This window comes from Thunnus thynnus, chromosome 8, assembly GCF_963924715.1.
Source record: "Thunnus thynnus chromosome 8, fThuThy2.1, whole genome shotgun sequence".
In the NCBI taxonomy this organism is placed as follows: Eukaryota; Metazoa; Chordata; class Actinopteri; order Scombriformes; family Scombridae; genus Thunnus; species Thunnus thynnus.
In genome coordinates, this window is record NC_089524.1 from 25,796,016 (window position 1) to 25,817,208 (window position 21,193).

Below are 21,193 nucleotides of genomic sequence, written 5' to 3' on the forward strand. Positions count from 1 at the left end.
TGTGTGTGTTTGTGTGTGTTGTGAGCGAGGGCACAGATGAAGTGATCAAGTCGACAGCTTGCCGAGCTGTGATTGTCACTGATCCCCCCTCTGTCCTCAGGAAAAACAGTGCCATCTGCCACGGGCAATGCCAGCTTGGCACTCCTCACCCAGGCTAAACTAGAGAGGGCAGGGGAGCTAGAAACAGTTTAACATAGAATACAAGACCTCTGTGTCAGAGTGCTTGTTTCTGTGTGTACACTTGGGGGAGATTGCATGTGACTTTTTTCACTTCCAACAGGTCAGAGTTTTTAGAAAAGTGTACAGTAATTTGGTGAATTCTTCAATTGCACTTCTATCTTTGTGTGTGTGTGTGTGTGTGTGTGTGTGTGTGTGTGTGTGTGTCTGTGTGTGTGTGTGTGTGTGAGAATAAGTGTCACTTGTATCTTGTAGTGTCTTCATGTCCCCATGTTGCTTTTGTACATCAGAAACTTAATTTAATCAAATTAATCCACAAAGTGCAATTTGCAAAACATTATTTTCATTAAGTGCTTTACATGGCACCAGAGAATGAGGAAATATGAAGTGCGTCAAACTTGAGAGATATGTCCTATTTATGTTTCTACCAAGTTTTATTGTGTTTTGTTATATTTATATTCATTAATTTCTAATGGCATTATGGGTATTCTGAAATTTCATGAATAAACGCTTTAAGAAAAAAGTTGTGTGTTATTAGAATTGTGTCAGAAGATTTGAGAAAAACTTAATATATATTATAATATTAATATCACAAGAATAAAGTCAAAATCCTTCAAGAAAAAGAACTATGTAGTAGTTCTTGTGTTGAGTTATCAAACATCGTATGTCATGGTCTCTTTCAGGTCCTTCAACACCACCATGCGGTCCATGAGATCTCCTACATTGCCAAGGACATCACGGACCACAGAGCCTTTGGCTATGTCTGCGGGAAGGAAGGGAACCACCGCTTCGTAGCTATCAAGACTGCACAGTCGGTCAGTGTCTGTTTGTAGGAAACTGTGTACAGATGTGTGTGTGCGTGTGTGTAGTACATTTAAATTCAGAATGTATTAAGGACACAGCTCATGGGGGGTCCATAGCACAATAAAATACAAAGAAGAAAAAATAATTAAGTGTGCTTAGCAAGTGTTTGTACATGTTTTGCCACATACCCGTTGAATGTAGGTTAATGTGTCATTCATGGGGGCCTCCTTAGTAGGATGAACCTCTTGACATTTAGATAAGGACCCTTAAACACCAGCTCATGTCCCTTTTTGCCGTTCATCAAACGACAGTTTACTTTGTAGAGCTCTAGGTTTTGTGTGTATGTTTCTGTGTGTGAAAGGGCTCAACTTCAGCCCTGTAGCAACATACTCTATGTGATATTGAGCACCCCTTTTGTACCTGTTATGATTGTTGTCGCTGTTGTTATGTCTGTGTGCTTGGCTTGTTTAGTCTGGATCCAGCTGGCTCGCTCTGTAGCCATATTGATTTCCCATAGTGAGTCGATGAGGGTTTGAGTGTGTGTCACCAACTCTAATGGCATATCCATCCTCCTAGGGCATGAACCGTGGCTCTTTGACTTAGACAGATACACACAGTCACACACACACACACACACACACACATCAGGCTGTACTCCATATATACAGCAGCCAGACTTGTACTCACCAAATGCTTCCCTGCTGAACAGTGTAGCAAAAGGCTAAGTTCTCATCAGTCAACTAAGCTATCACTTACAGAGTGTCCCAGTAGCTGAATGGTTACTGCGCATGCCACATAACTGCAACGTCCCTGGTTCGATTCAAGCCAGCGACCATTGTTGCATATCATGACCATCTCTCTCTCGCCTTGTTTCCTGTCTGCCACCTCACTGCCCACTATCCAATAGACGCAAAAATGCCACACAAAAAAATCTTGAAAAAAGGCCAATAATGTAATTTACTTGCTGTGTACCCGAGAAAAGGTCACAATTATATTTTACTCCTGTTTTCAGGATTTGAACTAGACATTTCTTGCACCTAGGACTATTAGTTGTGGAACAGACTATGAGAGGGATGGAAGCACATAGCTTACAGCTGAGGCTGTAATTGGAACGTAACCACTTTGATGTGAATTAACTAAGCGTCTCTGTCGTCATGAAGAAGACGAAGACTTAAGGTTGTTCCGAACAGCTCAATTCAGGAGTACATTCAAAAGTAATTGGCTTACCGTTCAACTCAAAGTCCTAGCACAAGAAAATCGTGTTATGTATCGTAATTGTTTTCGGGTTGTCCGTCCGTCCATCCCATCCCAGTCTCGTGAATGCGATATCTCATGAATGCCTCAAAGGAATTTCTTCGAATTTGGCACAAATGTCCGCTTGGACTCAAGGATGAACTGAATAGATTTTGGTGGTCAAAGGTCACTGTGACCTCACAAAACACATTTTTGGCCATTACTCAAGAATTCATACACTAATTATGACAAAGTTTCACACAAACTTCTAATAGGATAAAACGATGTAGTGATGACATTTTATATCCAGAAGGTCAAGGGTCAACTTCACTGTGACATCATAATGTTCTGCAAAAACACTTTTCTGGCCTTTATTCAACACCATAACTCAGGAACAGAAGGAGAGATTGTGAACACATTTCACATTTGATTGGATACTGAGTTGGTGACACTAATCTTGGGTCTCCACCTTGAAACTGTGGTGATTGTTTAGATGTTCTGTACTGCCATGTTGAAGATGTGTTTGAAGCATCCACCTTTTAGAATTTATAGCTTCTTTGCAGCGGCATCCATATCTGAATCAATGTCTACTGTCATGGCTACAACTTTGTGTTGTATCAGAATCATCTTTATTGGCCAAACATGTGAACACATACAAGGAGAATACACTTAATACCGAAGTCTTCACTACAAATATTATATGAGTCTGGACAGACATGAATGTAAACGGTAACTTGACTGGTTGGTGGAGGCATTCTAGTTTATCAAGTTTTAGAGGAGTCATTGCGGAGGAGAAGACTGATACTTGTTCTCTGTGGTCAGTCTGCAGAGTCATTCTCTCAGTACATCACAGTCTACATCACAACATTTGTGAAAAGTAACATTGTAATTAAGGTCTATTTGTTAAAGTCTACATTGAGAGTCGGTCCAGAACATGTCCACAAAGCTGAAGTTGTTATCTCTTATTTTCATCTCTTTGATAGATTTGAAAGAATGATGATGGATTTTGAGCATGAACACATAAACAACAAATGAAAAATAATGTAGAGGTAATGTGGTTTAGCCATCATTGGAGAGTGTAGCTTTCTCTTGGCAGAGTTTTCACTTGTTGTAGGTAACAAGCTTTATATTTCACTCCTAATGGAAAAATCCAGCCTAAAGCGTGTTAACACCTTTAAAAATCATCTAGTTTTTCATGTGCAAAGTATATTGTACACTTTTGGTTGTTGTTGTTTGATGACTCATTTTTACCCTGGATAACCAACTGAATGTAGATTATGTGACTAAAACTTTTTCTTAGGATACTTACAGTACAGGATGTTTTACTTTAGTGGCAAAATGTTCTTTTTAATTATCCAAATCATCTGTGGTGTCAAGGAGCAAATACTTTTTGAATACACCATTTGGCACCAGGGTTCAACAATTATAAATTTAAATAAGGAATCAGAGATTCTGCAGAGTACCAGTTTGCCCATTTTGACATTTACCCCCTGGTTTTTACTGTGTGATTATTCCTTTAAGAAGTTCAAAAGGCAGTAGGAAATCACTACCTGAATTTGATTTAGATGAGGCAGGTTAGGTAAATTCTATTTAATTTGGGCAAAAAGGGGAAATCTGTAGCATCAAAATTCATCCCACCCCCACCCTTCCCCCACCCAATCCTGATCTGTGCAGATTTTCTTAGAGTACCTGCAGTAAATTATTATTAATATATCTATTACTACTTTTTGTTAAAATCATTTGTCATTGTTGCCATAGGCTCTGAATTAGTCCTCTGAATCAAGAGTGCTGAGGTTAGCTCATCTCTATGGTCCTATAAGCTAGCCACTCATCCTAGATCATCCTCGAAGCTTTCTACTTTTACGGTTCTAAAATTCAGTGCTTGTCTCGGCTCTCTATGTCTTCTCTTACCTCGAAATTTTAGTAGAGAAGGAGGAATATAAAAAAGTGAGAGAAAAGATGGAGATTAGAGCATGTATTGTCAAAGCAAAGATGATCTGACTCTGACAGTGACAATATGTTTCACTGTTGGCTCAGCAGGAGCCACCGTTTACCCAAGTGTCTCTGTCATGAGCAATATGCGGCTGAGAACATCTTGCAGAAAGACAACACTGAAGTAGAGCAACTCAATGCAAGGCAGCGCTCAGTCTGTGAACTCTGGGTACCCTTCACATAGCTCCAGGCAATAATTCATTATGTCTGAAACGCTATTGTACTATACAACTCGTTTTTGTTGTGCTGTGACAGTAGTTATAAGTTATGAGTCATCTTACTGGTTTGTTGTCATTACTTTTGCTCCCCTAACAAGAGAGGTGGTAAAAGGTACAACAGGCTAGTTTAAGTCACCGTCTCTTGTCACAGTCTGAACCAGGGCTGGCTAGAGAAGGAATAGAGTATGTAGTGATTGTGCAGGTAAGTGCATATATGATCTTTTCTGATTAGTGTGTCTTTGTGTGCAGGTATTGCCTTAGCCTGGTTTTAATATCCCAATCGTAGGCAGCAAATTCACAAAGTCTGCCACTCTCTGTGATGATTCACTGACACTGCACGGATTGGTTAATGTTACAGCAATCATAGAAGCACAGAAAACAGAATCAGTCACAATTTTGGACAAACCAACTTCTGTGTTTATCAATGCTGATACGTTCCTACAAGCCAAAATTCACAAATTAAGTATGCTATTGGACAAAAACATCCCATTGGTGTTCCACATTGTTTCAGGCTTCTGGCCTGATGATCCATAACCAGCTGTCTACAACCCAGTCAGGTATCTCTGATTCATTCTGCCTAATCGGTTGGACTTCTGGGGTGTAATGATAGTACAAGAAAAAGCAACACTAATTTTATGATTGTGAGGTCAATGATATACATACTCTGTTAGCATGACAAAGTAATCTGTCACAAAGTTATCAACTGGCCAACGTTGTGCACTGCTGGATAATGTTGCATTGCAGTTCAACTTTTTTTGCTGGAGCCCTCTGTCAGGACCCCTGCTACGCCGATGTTTTAATGGGTGGATAATGTGTCCTTGTCTTTGTAGGCTGAGCCTGTGATTCTGGACCTGCGGGACTTGTTCCAGCTCATCTATGAGATAAAGCAGAGAGAGGAGATGGAGAAGAAGGCCCAGAAAGACAAGCAGTGTGAGCAGGCGGTCTACCAGGTACACTTACCAGCTGTTATCAGTTTTTGCCTATTTTTACACTTACCTTAATCATCTGCCATGAGTATAATGAGCTTCATCTGAGAGACTCTTGACAGTAAAGTCAAGTAAGACTTAAAAAAAAAAACATCAAACCAGGCGAATGACATACAGAGCACTCACTTTCAGGTTTCATCAGTGGCACCATCTGCCCATTGTGCTTATTTCACCTTACTCTCTTCTGTCTTCTTTACATCTCTGCTGTTTAATTTCTCTTTATCTCTCTGTCTCTGTCTCTCTCTAATGATTGCCAAACGATTATCTGAATGCTGGGAAGCTGCTATGTCTTGCTGTGCTTTCCGCCTACTCTTTCTACTCCACGGGCTTAACTCTCCGCCTATTCCCTCTCTCCTGTCTTCTCCCCTCTGCTCCTCTTTTCTCCCCGTTTGATCTCTCCCTCTCTTTCCTGCCGCCACTCATCTGCAGACAATACTGGAGGAGGATCTGGAGGACCCAGTCTACCAGGTAACTTCCTGACCAATCACACCGCTGCTTTCACCTGCTGCATTCTAGCCAGTCAGCTTGCTCCTCTCTGTGTGCACTGTGGGGAGACAGCCCCTGTTTGGTTACAGTGGGGCAGATGTCTACACGAGGAGGCGTTCTTCATCGGTCCGTAACCGTGTGTTTGTGTGCATGTCTGCCAGTTAGGGTGCCTGATTAGCTGAAAGATCTGTTGGTTTTCTCAGCTGCTGTGAATTTTTCGCTGCTTAAACTCCCCTCCTTGTCTGACCCCAATCTTTTCTTTAACTGCTTTTTTTAATGAGAACCTATTGACAATGCTGTTTGACTAATCACCTCTGCAATTTCACTACTTTTCTCTCAATTTCTTTATCTTCCAATTTCTCTCTTACTTCTTTTTCCTGTCTTCCCTCTGCTGCTGATGTTGTAGTACATTGTGTTTGAGGCGGGACACGAGCCCATCCGTGACCAATCAGAAGAGAGCATTTATCAGGTACTCACAAGCTTGACTTTTTTCGCTTGTGTCTCAGTTATATCCTCATCATCTTGTAGTCAGCTGTAAATTATACACACTGTGGTGAAGCTGCCAACAAAGCATTTAAATTTGCTGGCCAATAAATGCTGGTTATGGGATAAATATGCTGTGGTTTGCTCCGAAAACGTCTTTTTGAACTGAAAAAAATGTAGATACAGGAAATAAAAGACTGTAAGAATCAGAGGCGAACAACCAGCCAACACTCTCTAGAGGGCCCTGATAGCTAAACCCAGCTACCCCAGGGAGACAAGCCTTTCTCTGGGTGCACTCCTCAGAGGCGTGGGTAGACCTCCGAGGGATGAAGAGGGGGAGGGTACGGTGTGTGTGTGTGTGTGTGGAGGGGATGTGGAGGTTATTCCTGCCTGTGTGGAAGGCGGACCCCTCCTCTCTTTCTCCCCTCCCTCTTTTCCTGAGGAGATGAAAGAAAGCGGGGGGAAAGAAAGATTAATCACCAGCCTCTCGTTTGATCTTTAAATAAAATGGATTGAAAATAGACGAAGTGCTGGCGCGTGCACAAACATAAACAAACAGAGAACCGCGCTCACACACATACACATACAAACAAACCCCCACACACATCAGGCGTAAGAAACGTGAGCCTCAGCCAGCCTCCAGCCACAGAGGAACTAATGTATGAATAAAGATGGAAGCTTCTGGAAATAAACATGTGAAAGGAGTAAACAGAGCATTGAGAGAATGGGACAGGCTGTGCTAGATAGATATCCACATTCTTCATCAGTGCTATTTTTCATTTACCGCACAGTCTGATTAGGGCACATCCTACTAGAGAAGAATAAAACTTCACTTCAGACATTGTGTCACCGTTGTTTCAAACTGTAGGAGAAACCAAACTATAGGAATTCCAGGATTGATACATATCAGTGCTTATTGTTTCTTCTCATTGCACACACTGTCAAATCTATCTGCCTGTGTGACATAGAGATATTACACGTCTCCATGTGTGTGACAATCTGAGTTATTACATGTCTGTGGGTGTGATAAGCAGCCTTATCCATTCTTTATTAGAGAGAAAGCGAGAGAGAGAGACCATCACTGCAGGCTGATAGTCTACTGATTAGCCTAGTAGATGAGTTCTCACTCCACAGATTTTAATTCTGATTATGACTGCGCACACACACATACACACACACACTCTCTCTCTCTCAATACTAGTGATTGATTTGATTCTTGAGCAGCCAGGTTCCAGGGTTCTGTGTTGGCATCCAGTGTGTCGCAGTGCTGTAACAGTGATGTGTAAAGACTTTGTCATTGTTTGATTAATCCAGAGGTAACAGGCTCTCTTGGCTGTTCTCTGACTCTATTGGCCGATTGTGTAGGTTCCCACCAGTCAGCAGAAGGAAGGGGTCTATGACGTCCCAAAGCGACACCCAGTGAGTGACCATGTGTTTGCCGGTGTCCCACTACCCTTCAAGCCTGCCTCCCCTTCTCAGACAAACCTCTCAGATGTCCCACCATTACTTGATTCTCCTCAGTGTAAAGCCTTTCCTTTGATGGCGTCTCCTTTTAGAGCCTCGTGAAGCTCTAATTTTTGCAGTGATGCTATTTCCTTGTAACATATCTCCCACACAGTCATCCAGTGTGTCTGTGGTTTTTTTCCCTGAGAGGTTTGCTGGGACCCAGTGCCTTGTGCAGTGTGCTGTGCTACTCTTCTGCTTGTGCTGTAGCTGTGGTGGCTGGTGCCTTGCGCCTTGTGCTCCGTGGTGCCTGCTCCTTATGATTGACTTGGATACTGTGTGTGTGTGTGTGTGAGAGAGAGAGAGAGAGAGAATGCTTGTGTCATGTCAGTTTGCTCAACAAAGCATGCCTGGCTATGGTTTGCCAGTGGTGAATCCAGTATAAACCTGCATGACCTGATCCCTTATTGCGTGGAATACACGTTTTGTCACTGTCATATCTTTCTTTTAATGGATGTAAAATATAAGCCTGACTATATATGTGCTATATGTGCATGACCTCATATTTTTGAATTTATATATCAGGACGTTTTTTCAACCTGTTCATGCATATAAGTTACATTGAAAATCTATATCACAATTTGCGTGTGAATGTACAGTACTTGTGTGTGTGGTATATCTTTAAGCTTTAGTTATTGGCTCCCGCTGCTAGTGGTTATAATGAAAGATGACCTTGACCACCGGCAGGCTGCACTATAACTCAGCTGCTCTTTATCTGCCTATAAAGGTGCTAGTTATATTGCTGCCTGATTTAATCTGCTAAAATCTCCACAGTCACAATAACCAGGCTGCTGTCGTGTGTCTGTGTGTGTTGGTGTCAGGTTGTAAGAGTTTATGTGCATGTGTGTGCATAATGGATTTCCACACTTCATCCCATGTTGCTATCCTGTAGTCCAGTATTCCCTCAGTCCAGTCAAAGCCTACCATCTCTGTGTGTACTCCGCTGCAGCGGGTCTTTCATCCTTAAACCTCTAAACTGGACTCCTCCACGTCACTACTGGCAGTCAGAATCCCGCTCTATGAATTTTGGTAGGCTGGGAATCAGTCTCACAGTTTTCTGGCTGCTTATTATCCCCAGCTTTGGTAAGAAGCTTACAGGCACCACAGTATTTCTGTTCTGTCCTCACCCAGCCCACAACACATGCTGCTATTTGGATTGCCTTTGTGTTGGCAGGTGTCTGAACGTGAACAAATACAATATTTCTCTCTTGTTGTGCAACCAATTGGACTAGTCGTCCATTCTGGTTTAAATTGGAAGAATTCAAGTCTTTTCTGCTTCCCAGTCAGTCAGAGGGAGTAAAATAAACCCTGGATCATAGAAGTATAAATGGATTACAGAAATGTAAGAAATTCTTTTTTGGCAGACAGCTTGTATTGTAATTTGAGGATAATTTTTATTTAATTGTAAGATAAATGCAGACTTAAAGAGGGCTGAAAACTGCCGCTGTGCTGCTCTCCATGGGTTGAATCTTTCAAGCATGTTCACTTCAGTCAGTGATGTCACAGCAGGTCTTTTCCATCAGCAGTCAAAATGCTGCGTATTGTAAATGTGAGCAGCCTCAAGGAGAAACTGAGAATTTATGATAGCTACAAATTCGCACATTTAGTAGAAAGAACTACAGAGCAAAGCTACCGTTGATGGCAGTAGAATATAAATAAAATCCAATGTTGTTGGAGCTATATAGCCTAGACAATGACACTGGTCCTAGTATACATATATATATATGTCCTACACAAATTTAGGCAGCATTATTGTTTATGTGGACTGACCACAGGTATTGCATTTGGTTTAACAATCTTGAAATAATGCTTGAACACTGTGTATGTTTTCTACTTCTTCCCAATCTGCCAACATGGTATGAATGCAACAATAGCACATGTTCTTACATCACTGATTGGGGAGTGACCAGTGGCAGCATAAGTCTTCTAACCATTGTTATTTAGAGTGGATTTACTGTTTATTTCATTGGCAGGAGAGGATTGATAGTGGACAGCGGCATTAGACGAGATCATTGCGGTCTCTGTGTGTATACACTACACGACAGATGAAATGATACCACTGGCAGAAACGCGACCTCCTGTCTAAAGCAATCTCTTCTGTTATTTACTCTGTCACCTTCTTAAACGATGACAAATCAATAAAACACACACACACACACAGACATGCACACACATAAGGCCATTTCAATCTACTGAGCCCTTGACCCTGTAAGAACTGAGAGTGTTGAATCAACAGACGCCTGGCTACCTCAGAGTCCACATGTAGAGGTCAGCATATTACCAACAAGCCAAACACATCAAGTCTCCTCAAACCCTGGATTAGTATGAAATGATATATGATATGATGGCCCTAGCTTCCTGGATTGTGATTGTTTGATTTTGGTATGAGTGTATGTGTGTTAGAGAGAAAGAGTAAGCAACTGACTGACCGAGCAAATAAGTGAAAGACAGAAACGTGACCGTAATCTGGTTGTATTTTGCTCAGAGTTGTGAGTTTGTGTTACAGCGTGTCTGTGTTTGCGTGTTACAGTTCAGCAGTGTTGTCGGCGTGTGCCAGTGTGATCAGTCACACGGCAGGGGATCAGCAAGGTGGCGTTAATTAAAGGGGCTGCGTTAATTGTATGCAGAACACATGTGCACAGGTAATTACTGTTTCCCTGGAGATGGCTAATTGATAGGTGGCGGCTGTACTGATAAAGATAAAGGGCTAGGCAAAGAGATGGCGAGAGCATATAATGGGCACAGAGGTATAGTTGAGAGGGTAAGAGAGAAAGAGATGGACAGAGAGGAAGTGAGGCAAATTTCACTCAACAATTTTTAAAATGTATTGTTCTAAAAACTAAATTTTAGATGAGGTGTGTTACCATCAGATGGGTGGAAATAAATCATTATGACACCAGACTTTCAGAAGAAACATGCAGTAGAAAAATGGAGAATATTTCAAGAACTGATTAGTATTGGGCAAGCTGTTATTGTTCTTCATTATCAGCTAATGGTGGCCATACCTCACACTTTCATCCAAAGAAAAGAACACACTCAGTGATATTGTAGTGCACCAACTCCAGTCTGCACATTATGGTTTAGCGCCAGCGCAGGAGAAAGGTCTGTCAGAGCCTGTCATCATTCTGCTATAGCTGAACGATTGTTGTAGATTGTTTTGTCAGGTTGGGTGCAAAATACATGCAAACATATTGGTATGAATTTTCTATGTGTTTTTTGTGTATTTCAGAAGAAGGAAGGCATAAACTATGTCAGTTTTTGGCCACACAGACAACACCAGTTAGTAAGATGAAGTCATGTTTTTTTTTTTTTTTCATGAGTTTTATTAGTAATAATAAACAGACTAAAATAATTATCATTAGCCATTTCCTGTAATTTAAAAAGTTCTTTTCGCAAATGTAATTCACAAACATTAACTTGATGTAGATCAAGCTAGTGAAGACAGAGAGTAAGCTATCTGGTTTCTTCCTATAATGTAACATACCCCCTCATTGTGCTCTCACATACATCACAGCGTGTTAGTTAATCCAGCTCCTCTGTCTGTGTCTGCCTGCCTGTCGGTTTGTCTCAGGCTGTGGTTCCTGACACAGGGGAGCAGGCTTTACAGGAACACAAAGGGGGTTTAAACCCCAGCTCAGTGCTGTAGTTTAGACTAAAGGTAGAGATGATCTTTAAACCTCTTTAAATCTTCACTTGGTCTCTAAGACTTGAAAGAACAACCTTGCTCTTTGTGTGTGTGTGTGTGTGTCTGTGTGTGTGTGTTTATACATGAGCGTATATTGTGACTCAAACACCAGCAGACCATCACATTCCCCTCTTAAATAAGCCTCATTTCACCTCACTCCCATCTGTCTCACCTGCTCTCTGAGTGTATGGAAAAACAACTAATATGTTTGTGTGTGAGAACATTTTCATCCCACTTACCATCTAACACTGGGGTTGTGATTGCAGAACGGACATCAAAACACCTCCCACCATCATCATTATCATGATCAACCCCACCAACAAGAAAAAACTGTGGCAGAGGCAAATCTGATAGACTTAGGCCTGGATATGGTGACTCAGGTAAGGCGTTATACATACATACATACATACATACAGCAAAGCACAGTACTCTTGTTGTAAGCTGGGGGTGGGGGTGGGGGCAACTCAAAAGAACCCTTACATACTGCATCTTTAGGCTTATCCTCAGATGATCTCATGTCTCCTGGTCTCGTCTGTACTGCACTACTTTTGTTCCTCTGTAGTCATAAGTCACCCCAACTCTTGACCCCTGTCATTTATGAATAAAACATGCGACCTCGCTGTTGCCATAGTAACCAGGTTGAGGCAGGAATAGAGTTGAGTACCGTATGTGTAGCCGTGCGTTCACACCTGCATGTGTACGTGTGTTAAAGAGAGAGGTGGGGCGGTATAGTCGAGAGAAAAACACTCCAATAGCTCCAAGTGGAGGTCCTAGAAGGGCGGAGTGGACATAAAGGTCAGGGTGACTGTCAGAGAACTGGTGGGGGTCGAGAGGGGAGGGGTTAGCACACAGCAACGGTCGTCTGGCCTGCAGACTCATGCGCCTAGTCAAGCCGCTCACACCACATTAATAAAGAATTCATAGCACTTTGATAATCACAGCAACCCTGACCCCACCACCCCACCACCACCACCACACGCGTAAAGTATATTGTGTCAAGTGACTGAACACAAAGTGGACAGAAAGTCTATAAATGTCCAACTTCCTGTACCGTTTGAACACCAGCAAAGCCGCTGTGTTATTGACACAGAGTGTGCTGTGCTGCAACTTTCAGTAAGCACTGTGAGAATTTATTGTATTTTAGGTCAAGAAGAGCGTTTCTTTCAATTAGATTTGTGAATTTAATCCCATGGACACCACGTTATCAGTCCTTGTGGATAGTAACTGCACCATTTTGCGTATCTTGGATATCTAGCTTATCATCTCGGTGAGTGATCTTTATCTTCTACACTAGACTCTGGAGCAACAATAGTCCATATTACAGCCTCCTATCCCTCTCCTCTCTCTGTAAAATACGTAAAATACCCATACAGACCCATAACTGTAAAACACCATGCACACAGATCCATTTTCTGATAGATGTAAAAAGAACTTTGTGGTCTATGTGTGACCTACAGTATGAGAGAGAAGATATTCTAAGAACATTCATTATCTCTAAAGAAATTATCCACATCCATGATTTATGCAAATCTCTGACCATGTATTCAAGGCTTAAATTCCTTTATCAACTAAAAATAGTTTCCTTCACTTGCCACTGGCCTAAAGATATTATTAATGTGCAAAAAAGGGGGAGATACTAAAGAGAGGGATCATGGGGAGACTGTGAAAGGAAACAGAACGATACAGAACAAATTCAGATCAAATAGAAAGGCTGCTGTCTTTGATAGCTATTCCCTCTGAGGCGCACCACACATCTTCTACAAGAGGGGAACATTAATGAGTTGTCCAGAAGAAGACATCGGTACGGTAATGATGCAGGGGGTGTGGTAGACTGTTTTTAGACCAGCATCTTTATCTGGAGCAGATGACAAAGATTGTGATAACTCTTGGTAGGTATGTCATCATAATCAATCATTTCATCTCATTATCCCATCTCTCCTCACCTCTCTGTTACCTCCTCTGTGTTGCTGCCACAGTGCTCAGGTAGGCTCCACAAACATACCAAGCTAGTTTCGTGTTGCATGCAGTGTGTGATGCATGTTGCACTGGAATGTAAACCGCTTCAGATAATGTATTTAGTTTAACAGTGTTGCCATTGTGCCTGACTGCAAGTGTGTACTTTCTGTGATTCTCAGAATATCAACCAATTAGAGATTTTTGGAGACATGTCCACACCTCCTGACATCACCTCTCCATCGGTGAGTAGCTGTCACACACACACACTGTTTTTGATTAACAGCTTTACAAAATCCTAACAGTATTTCTACGGTCTCTCTCCCGACCTCCAATCGCAACCTGCGCAGACCCCTGCCTCTCCAGCCAACACCCTCGACCCGTCGCAGGGCCTGCAGCCTCCCACGGAACTGTTTGCTCCCTTCAATCCCGCGTCTGTGCCCTCAGGTAGGACCTTGTTCATTTTCTGCTTAAATACACCACTGCTACAAGCAAAGGGGGAAATAACACAGGAGAGAGAGAGAGAGAGACAGAGAGAGAGAGTCAAGAAAAGAGATGAAAGGGAGCTGGAGAGTCGGAAGATGCAGAGACCGAAGGCAGAGGAGAGAGAAGAAGAGAAGAGAGGGGGTTGTGTGAGAGATAAATAGAGAGGGATGGAATAGAATTGAAATGTAGATGAGGGGAGGGGAAAGGGGAGAAAAGGTGGTGTTGGTTGTGTGTTGAATATGAAATGCATCATTAGCTTGCTGCCTCAGATGCCACTGATTTACCTGTGGCTGAGATAACTGTGTCGGTCAAGGGAAAGTAATAAAACATGCTGAGATGAGTGTTGCAAAGAATCCTCAGTATGCACAGTGCTCCTGTGAATTATGTGTCGGTGTATACTTCATAGTTTTTCCGTTCTCTTTCTTTGCCGCCCTTCTCACCTCTGTTCGTTTCCTGTCCTCCTCTCTCATTTGCTCTCTCTCTCTCTCTCATCATATCTGCATATGTCAGTGTCGCAGGGCAGCTGAGGTTAAATGTCAGCTCTCTCTGCTGTAGGTAACAACTGGAGACCAGAAAGCGAAAACTAGCAAGTGTGTAATAGAATAAGCTTCTACTGATGAGTTTGAGTGATTTTAATGAGTGTGTGTTGAGCTCTGCCTTTTCATAATGACTCTGCCTCATTCTGGAGGTAATTATGATAGTTCACCATGACCATTAAGAGACACCACATTAGCCGCAGGCAGAAGTAGGCCAGCACTCTCTGGTGATGCATAGGTTATCATCTATGTGTGTTTGCGTGTAGTAGAAAAGCAGTGGTGAGTAAATGCACGGTGGATATTCTAATCACTTCCTCTTCTTCCGTCTTCCTTTCTTACCTTGTTATATTTTCATTAAAATTGTACAAAACATCTGCATTTCTTGTTACCTAACCTCTAATTGTTTCATCTCTCACATTCACTACAAGGTTATGTGACGATGGGAGCAGTACCACCTGGCCACTGGTCCCAGCAGGCGTTTGCAGCCCAAACACCACTGGCCTTCGGGGTCCAGTCTCCTCTAGGTCCAGTAGCCCAGGTGCTGCCAGGTGGCCAGCCTCTCATCTGGGGCCAGGCCAACATCTTCCCTGCCACCCAGCAGCAGTGGGCAGCCATGGCAGCCGGAGCCTTCCCCCCTACAGCCTACCTCCCTGCCCAACCTGTGGGCACCCTGCCCGCCGCCATGTTCCAGACTCTCGCCCCTGTCACAACTGTGACTCCAGCCGGCGAGAGCCATTTAGGTGCAGGAGCCAGCGCCTCAGCCCCCTCTCCTTCAGCGTCGTCGAGTCCGCAACACGGGGAGCGGGGGAAGAAGATGGCCAAGGAGATGTTCAAGGTGGGCAGCTAATATATAGATAATTTGGCTAAGACCAGAATTATGAGATCAACTAACAACTCAACAGTATTTTTCATTTCATCTGTTTTAGAAAACGTGGTCATTACTCAAAAGAAATTGCAAATTAGCAGCAAATTATCCAATATCAACCAGACCAGAACTGTGTTTGGCTTGGCATTCCTTCTTTTATTGTTCTTTTGGACATTATATATTTTAATTAGAGAACAACAGCGATGACAGGAAGGGATGGGGAACAATATGCACCATTGGTCCTCAGTGAAGGGAATGGGGGAGGGGAGGATTTGTTGAGCTTCTGTGAAATTTATTCTGCCAGCAATCTCATCCATTACAGTCCAAAAATCTGTAAAACCGAGACAAGCTCAACATGGTTTGTCAACATCTTGACACCAAGATTTCACTTCAAGATTATGTTGATTCAGTGATCTTGATTTCATTCCCTCCCTTTAGGATTTTCAGCTGGCAAAGCCTCCGGCCATGCCATCAAAGAAGGGTGAACAGCCCAACTTAGCAGGAACCTCAGAGGCATTCAGCACTTACTTCAGCCGTGTGGGCACTGCCCAGGACACGGATGACTGTGACGACTTCGACATTTCCCAAATGAATCTGACACCAGTCACCTCCACAACACCATCCACCAACTCACGTAAGCACTTGATGTATTCATGTCTGTCTGTGCTGCTTTTTTTATATAACCGTCCAGTCTGTACATCTGACTCAGCTTTTCTTTCCCTGCAGCACCCACCCCAGCTCCCAGGAAGAGCTCTCCCTCCAAGTCCTCCGCCTCCCATGTCAGCGACCCCCCCACCGACGCCACAGATCCCCCCACAGACGACTCGTTTGGGGAAGCAGAGGGCAGCCCTAGTCGCAGTGGAGAGGAAGATGCTGTAAGTGTGTGTGTTGTTCTGTGTGTGTGTGTGTGTGTTTGTGTGTGTGTGTATGGATAGGATAAGAGGTTTGTGGAATAAGTCAAGTGTGTGTGCTTTTAATAACTCACTCCTTATGCTGCTATAACCTGCACAGCGTGCTGAGATCTGCTGATAAATAGCCTGTGTAGCGGTGTTGGCGGGCCAGGTAATCACTCTGGCTGATTAGGGGGCCGATGCTGTTGTGTCCCTTAGTGTGTGAGTGTGTTTGTATCAGTGCATGAGTGAATGAGCACGTTACGCGTGTGTTTCTGTGTGAACACGAGCAGCAGCGTGCCTGCATAAGTATGTGGTTCAGTGTGTGTATATGTGTGTGTGTGGTCAACACAGCATTAAATTAGCTGGTGGAATTGTCAGAGACATCATTAAGCTGTTATTAATACCAGCAAGGTAGCGTCCATACATCACCACTTCTACATGGACAGACTCATCTCTAGTGATATAGAGGAGGAATACTGCCCTAATTCTTCTTCCAGGGGCAATTAATATTTATTTCACCAGCAGCACCTCAATCTGACAGAAGAAGAGACAGAAATAAAGGAAAGATAAGAAGATAAAGAGAGATTTTTAGGGAGGGTGGCGAAACTCCTGTCGCCTTTTAACAAAAGTCCTCAAGGAATGAGTGACCTTCCCAGACTTTTAGTACTTTTCTTTGTCTCTTCCTCTTTCTGTTTCTTTCAAGCTTCTTTCTCCTCTTCTCTTTGCTCCCCACTCTCTAGGCGTGAAACATTAGTTTTATGCCTCCAATCCAGCTATTATTGAAAAAAATAGAAGACTTTCACAGTGCTGAAAATGTCACCAAGCCTGAATAACACACAGAAGCCTTACACAACCCCGAGAAATGTGCACTGGTGGCGGCACTGAGTGAGCGAGTGCAATGGAAAGGTTACAAAGACAGACGAGAAAGACAGGAAAGATGGAGCAAAGGCAGAAAAACAGCCTCCCACTCTCGGCGGGGCAAGGTGTAAAAAGCGGAAGTGTTTCAGGAAAAAAGTGGCAGATCAATAGGACGAACTCCACAGAGGCTTTCATAATAAGACCCCTGTAAATGAGTTTCTCGCATGCGAGTGTGTGTATGTTTGTGTGTATTTGCAAATGTGTTTCTGAGAAGAGACAGGCTGTGTGAGCTGCTCACCACGTGTCCTTATTTTTCCTTCAGAGTACTGACACCTTTTCTCTCTTTGCTTCTTGTTTATGTCTGCTCTTGTAGTCTTTACCAATCCTGCAATTCCTTCTTTCAGATTTATTCTTCTCTGTCTACTTTCCACTTACCCTTATTTTCCTTCCTTTACTCCTCCGTGAACCTTTCCTCTCCACCCTTTTCTCCTCCTTCCTCCCCTTCTTCCCATGTTTAGGCGTGTGGTTCTGGGTCGCCCTGCCCCAGTGAGACAGCTGAGCCCAGCCCAGACCAGGCCAGTCCAGAGGCTGGGAGCTAGATAGCAGCAGGGCAGGGTAGGTATCACTTCCTCTCCTCCCCCCTTTACTCCTCCTCCTTCACCTCCCAGCCCTTATCTGTTCTTCTTGTTGACTGTTGTCTCCCACTTACATCAACATGGCTGAACTCTGTGCGCTGCATCTCTTCCTCCTCCTGCTAGTTTTCTGTGGCGTCCCTGCTCTCATTTTCATCTGTCCTTCCGCTTGCATGCTCAAAAGACGACATGTGACTGAGTTTGCGTGGTTTGTCGCGTGTGTGATCGAGCATGTACGAGGATTTGCTTGTTTCATGGTGTCTGTTGGTGATTTCTTGTTGTAACATCACCTGGAGTTTTGTAAGTATCTATTTATTATGAAGTGGCATCACATGTGTGAGTTTTTGAAACAAAGTGTGACAACTTCATCACGCATGATCACTTTGACCATAGTGCTCTGTGCCCTCATTGTGTCCTCTTTTTGTGACGTGTACCTACAACACGCCCAGTTCCCTAAATAGCACACATCTTACCACAAAAGCTAGTTGTGTGTGACAGCCAATCAAAAACTGTGCACTCCAGTGAACAGGACGTCTTCTGGGATTCGCCGATGTCGTGCGCAATATGCTGATGTTGGATGTTTAGCTTAATATAAACATGATGTGTGGTGTCATTTTATGCATTATGTATGCTTTGAGATATAATATGTACATTAATGTAAGGGGATCACACTGATAAAAACAAGCAGCTACTTTTAAATTTAAGAACTGATGTTGTGTGTTTTCCCACTTTTTGCACATCATTCCACAGTTTTACATTAAAAACTTTCACACAACATGCTGGAAATTTCTTTTGGAGACATGTCAACATGCAGTTTGCCTACACAGGGAGAGAGAGGGGGACACACACACACACACACACACACACACCGAAGAAGAGAGCCATTTTGATCCCTGCCTCCCTACTCGATGTCCTCACCCACACAATTCCCAACTGTGGCTCCTTAATGATAGCTGCTGGCACTCACACAGGGAAAATGTAATGGTTTTGTTTTCATCAGCTAATACTGGGGTGCCAAGATTAATGACTGCCCCGACATAATTGGCATTAATTAAAACCCAACAAGCCTTCTAGTCCTTCCCCACTCCATGAGAAGAGGAGGGGTGGCTGAGCAGCCTCACTCCTCTGTTGGCCACCGTCTTCATATTCAGACGGTCTGAAAGCTGCGGGGCAGCAGGTGGATGCGGGCCTTAAGTGGGAGGACGGATTGTGGAGTGGTGAATCTGGCTGGAGACTGACTGTGTTATGGCCAGAGGCTCTGAGTTTTTCCTCTGTAGTAGGTAGACTGCTTTGGTCCTGGTCCAATGACGCTGCTCCCATATGGTGTTTACTTGCTCAATCACATCGACTTTAGACATCTTCCCAAACACACACACACACACCTGTGCAATAGACCCACTTATTCCCCAGACAAGCACACCTGTGATCGATACTGTGACCACCTGTGCTCATATTGGAGCCAAAAATATGTGTGTTTGCTGCTGGCCATGACCGCCTGTCCTGTCCTCCCTCTCCCACCGTGTGGCTCCGACAGACATGTGTTCGGGCTAGTGGGAGTGTAAGTGTTTTTTCTGAGGTGATCTCATCATGTCCAGCGAACGCTCCCGAGTCTCAGCCGTGAAATGGCCTGCTTCCACGGTTCACTGAGCAATCTCTCATTGCTCAACCCTGCCCAGGGCCTACCACTCACACACACACACACACACACACACACACACACACACACATGAATGTCCTCACATGTACCAGCCAAGGCAGATATTTTGGCCTTCAGGCTGGTGCTGCGCCAGCACATCACTCATACCTCCACCCAGCCCCTCCCCTCTCTTGGCCAGGGTTGATGGAGCTGAAGCAGCCCCGGTTGGCAGTGCTGGTTAGATGATGCAGGGTGACACTGCCGGGCCATGGCTCTGGTGCAGGGGCTGAGCAGTGTGTGCTTGCTGTCACTGCTTGTCTCAGCCTCTTTGTCACCTCTCTCAGGACTGCTGGCAGCTACTTTCTGTTGACTGTCTGGCCTCGACTGGCCCTACAGTTACAGCTCTGTATCCCAGAACCCAAAGCCTCAGCTAAAGCATTCCTCACAACCTTAACCCCACTTTTCTATCCAGTGCAGATTATGCAATAGGTCAGATCTGGCCAGGGTTTATGAGGTTGTAGTAAGATTGTGAGTCATCTTTTTGCTTTAAGATACCACTCTATCTCATGAGAGATACAATCAAATCTCACTTAATAATTGTACAAATTCCAACACTGGATTGCTTTTACAGTCTGTTTCGCACCAAACAGCCAATTGACATCTTTCCTGATTAAATGTAGCAACACATGCAACAGCATGTGTGTGAAGTGTTTGTATGTTTAAGTGTAACAGTTTGCATGTAACTGAAACTTAGCAGATATTCCAGCAGACCCTCAACAGTTCCTCTTGACTCTACATTAAGGAAGTGGTGTCATACAACTTGGAATAATCATCATGAAGTTTTTTGCTTTTACTTCAAGTCATATAAGTTAAGTATTAGCAGCAGATGAGGGTTTCTGTGATATGGTAATGTCATTCATTTTAAGCCTTGAGAGCCTTGTCTCGCCTTTCCGATCATATTAGCAGAAATTTCTGTCACTCAAGTCCACTCACATTCTCCAGTCCAGGTTTCATCAGATAATATGAACATTAGGTACTAATGTATCCTCGCGTGGGAGCTACTAGTAGACCCCAAACTCTAAACACACTTCTCTGCAACGAGTGAGAGAGGTCCTCCAGAACATAATAGGCCAGTCAGTAGTCTCCAATCAACTTGTCTGCATGGCAGATTGAGTGGCTGGCTGTAATTATGTGTATGATAATAACGGACCCATTGTGAGTGACTGCTGCAGGCTTGGTGCTCTGACTGCAGGGTGTTCCATCATCCACTGTTGTCTTCTGGCTCAGTGGGAGAGAAACACAGACATGATGACTCATAACTGGTCTTTCAAGACGCAAGTTTATACCTCTGATTCATACCGGTCCTGGAGGGAGCCTGGAGTGGGAGAGAATATGCATATGCGCACACAGTGACACACTCAGAAACAATAACTCACACATACACAAACACACACAAAAAAGGTTTCAAGAGTGATTTTTCTGTGAGGGCTCTGAATGAGCTGAGAGGAGAAATGACGGGTCTCCTTCAGTGCAGTGGGTTACTGCCACCTGGTGGTGATGTTAGGAACAGGAACTGGCACACTTCTGCAGATCTGGATCTTACTTGTCAGGGCTTGCAGGTTGATGGTTTGTACAGTTGAGTCGGTTGAGAGAATGAATCAGAAACTCAGGTCCTCCATTTTTAATTATGTAACATTTAGATGAAAGGCAGAGGCCAGATCTAGTCAGGCTTTAAAGGAGAGACATAAAAGCTGTTTGAAATTGCTG

General features: G+C 43.5%; 1 protein-coding gene across 8 annotated transcripts in view; it reads left to right on the forward strand.

Moving 5' to 3' along the window:
- dab1a (DAB adaptor protein 1a) overlaps positions 1-21,193 on the forward strand; it is a 239,738-nt gene that overhangs the window by 216,321 nt on the left and 2,224 nt on the right. For 3 of the 8 annotated variants that reach the window (XM_067597491.1, XM_067597490.1, XM_067597489.1), the window contains 11 exons: positions 861-992; positions 5,255-5,374; positions 5,840-5,878; positions 6,303-6,365; positions 7,745-7,798; positions 11,834-11,947; positions 13,703-13,765; positions 13,871-13,967; positions 14,971-15,377; positions 15,846-16,041; positions 16,134-16,282. In XM_067597491.1, the coding sequence (XP_067453592.1) occupies positions 861-992; positions 5,255-5,374; positions 5,840-5,878; positions 6,303-6,365; positions 7,745-7,798; positions 11,834-11,947; positions 13,703-13,765; positions 13,871-13,967; positions 14,971-15,377; positions 15,846-16,041; positions 16,134-16,282 (1,434 nt within the window). Of the gene's footprint in view, positions 1-860; positions 993-5,254; positions 5,375-5,839; positions 5,879-6,302; positions 6,366-7,744; positions 7,799-11,833; positions 11,948-13,702; positions 13,766-13,870; positions 13,968-14,970; positions 15,378-15,845; positions 16,042-16,133; positions 16,283-17,676; positions 17,774-21,193 lie in introns of all 8 variants that reach the window. The other 5 variants (XM_067597497.1, XM_067597494.1, XM_067597493.1 and 2 more) reach the window with 5 other exon arrangements.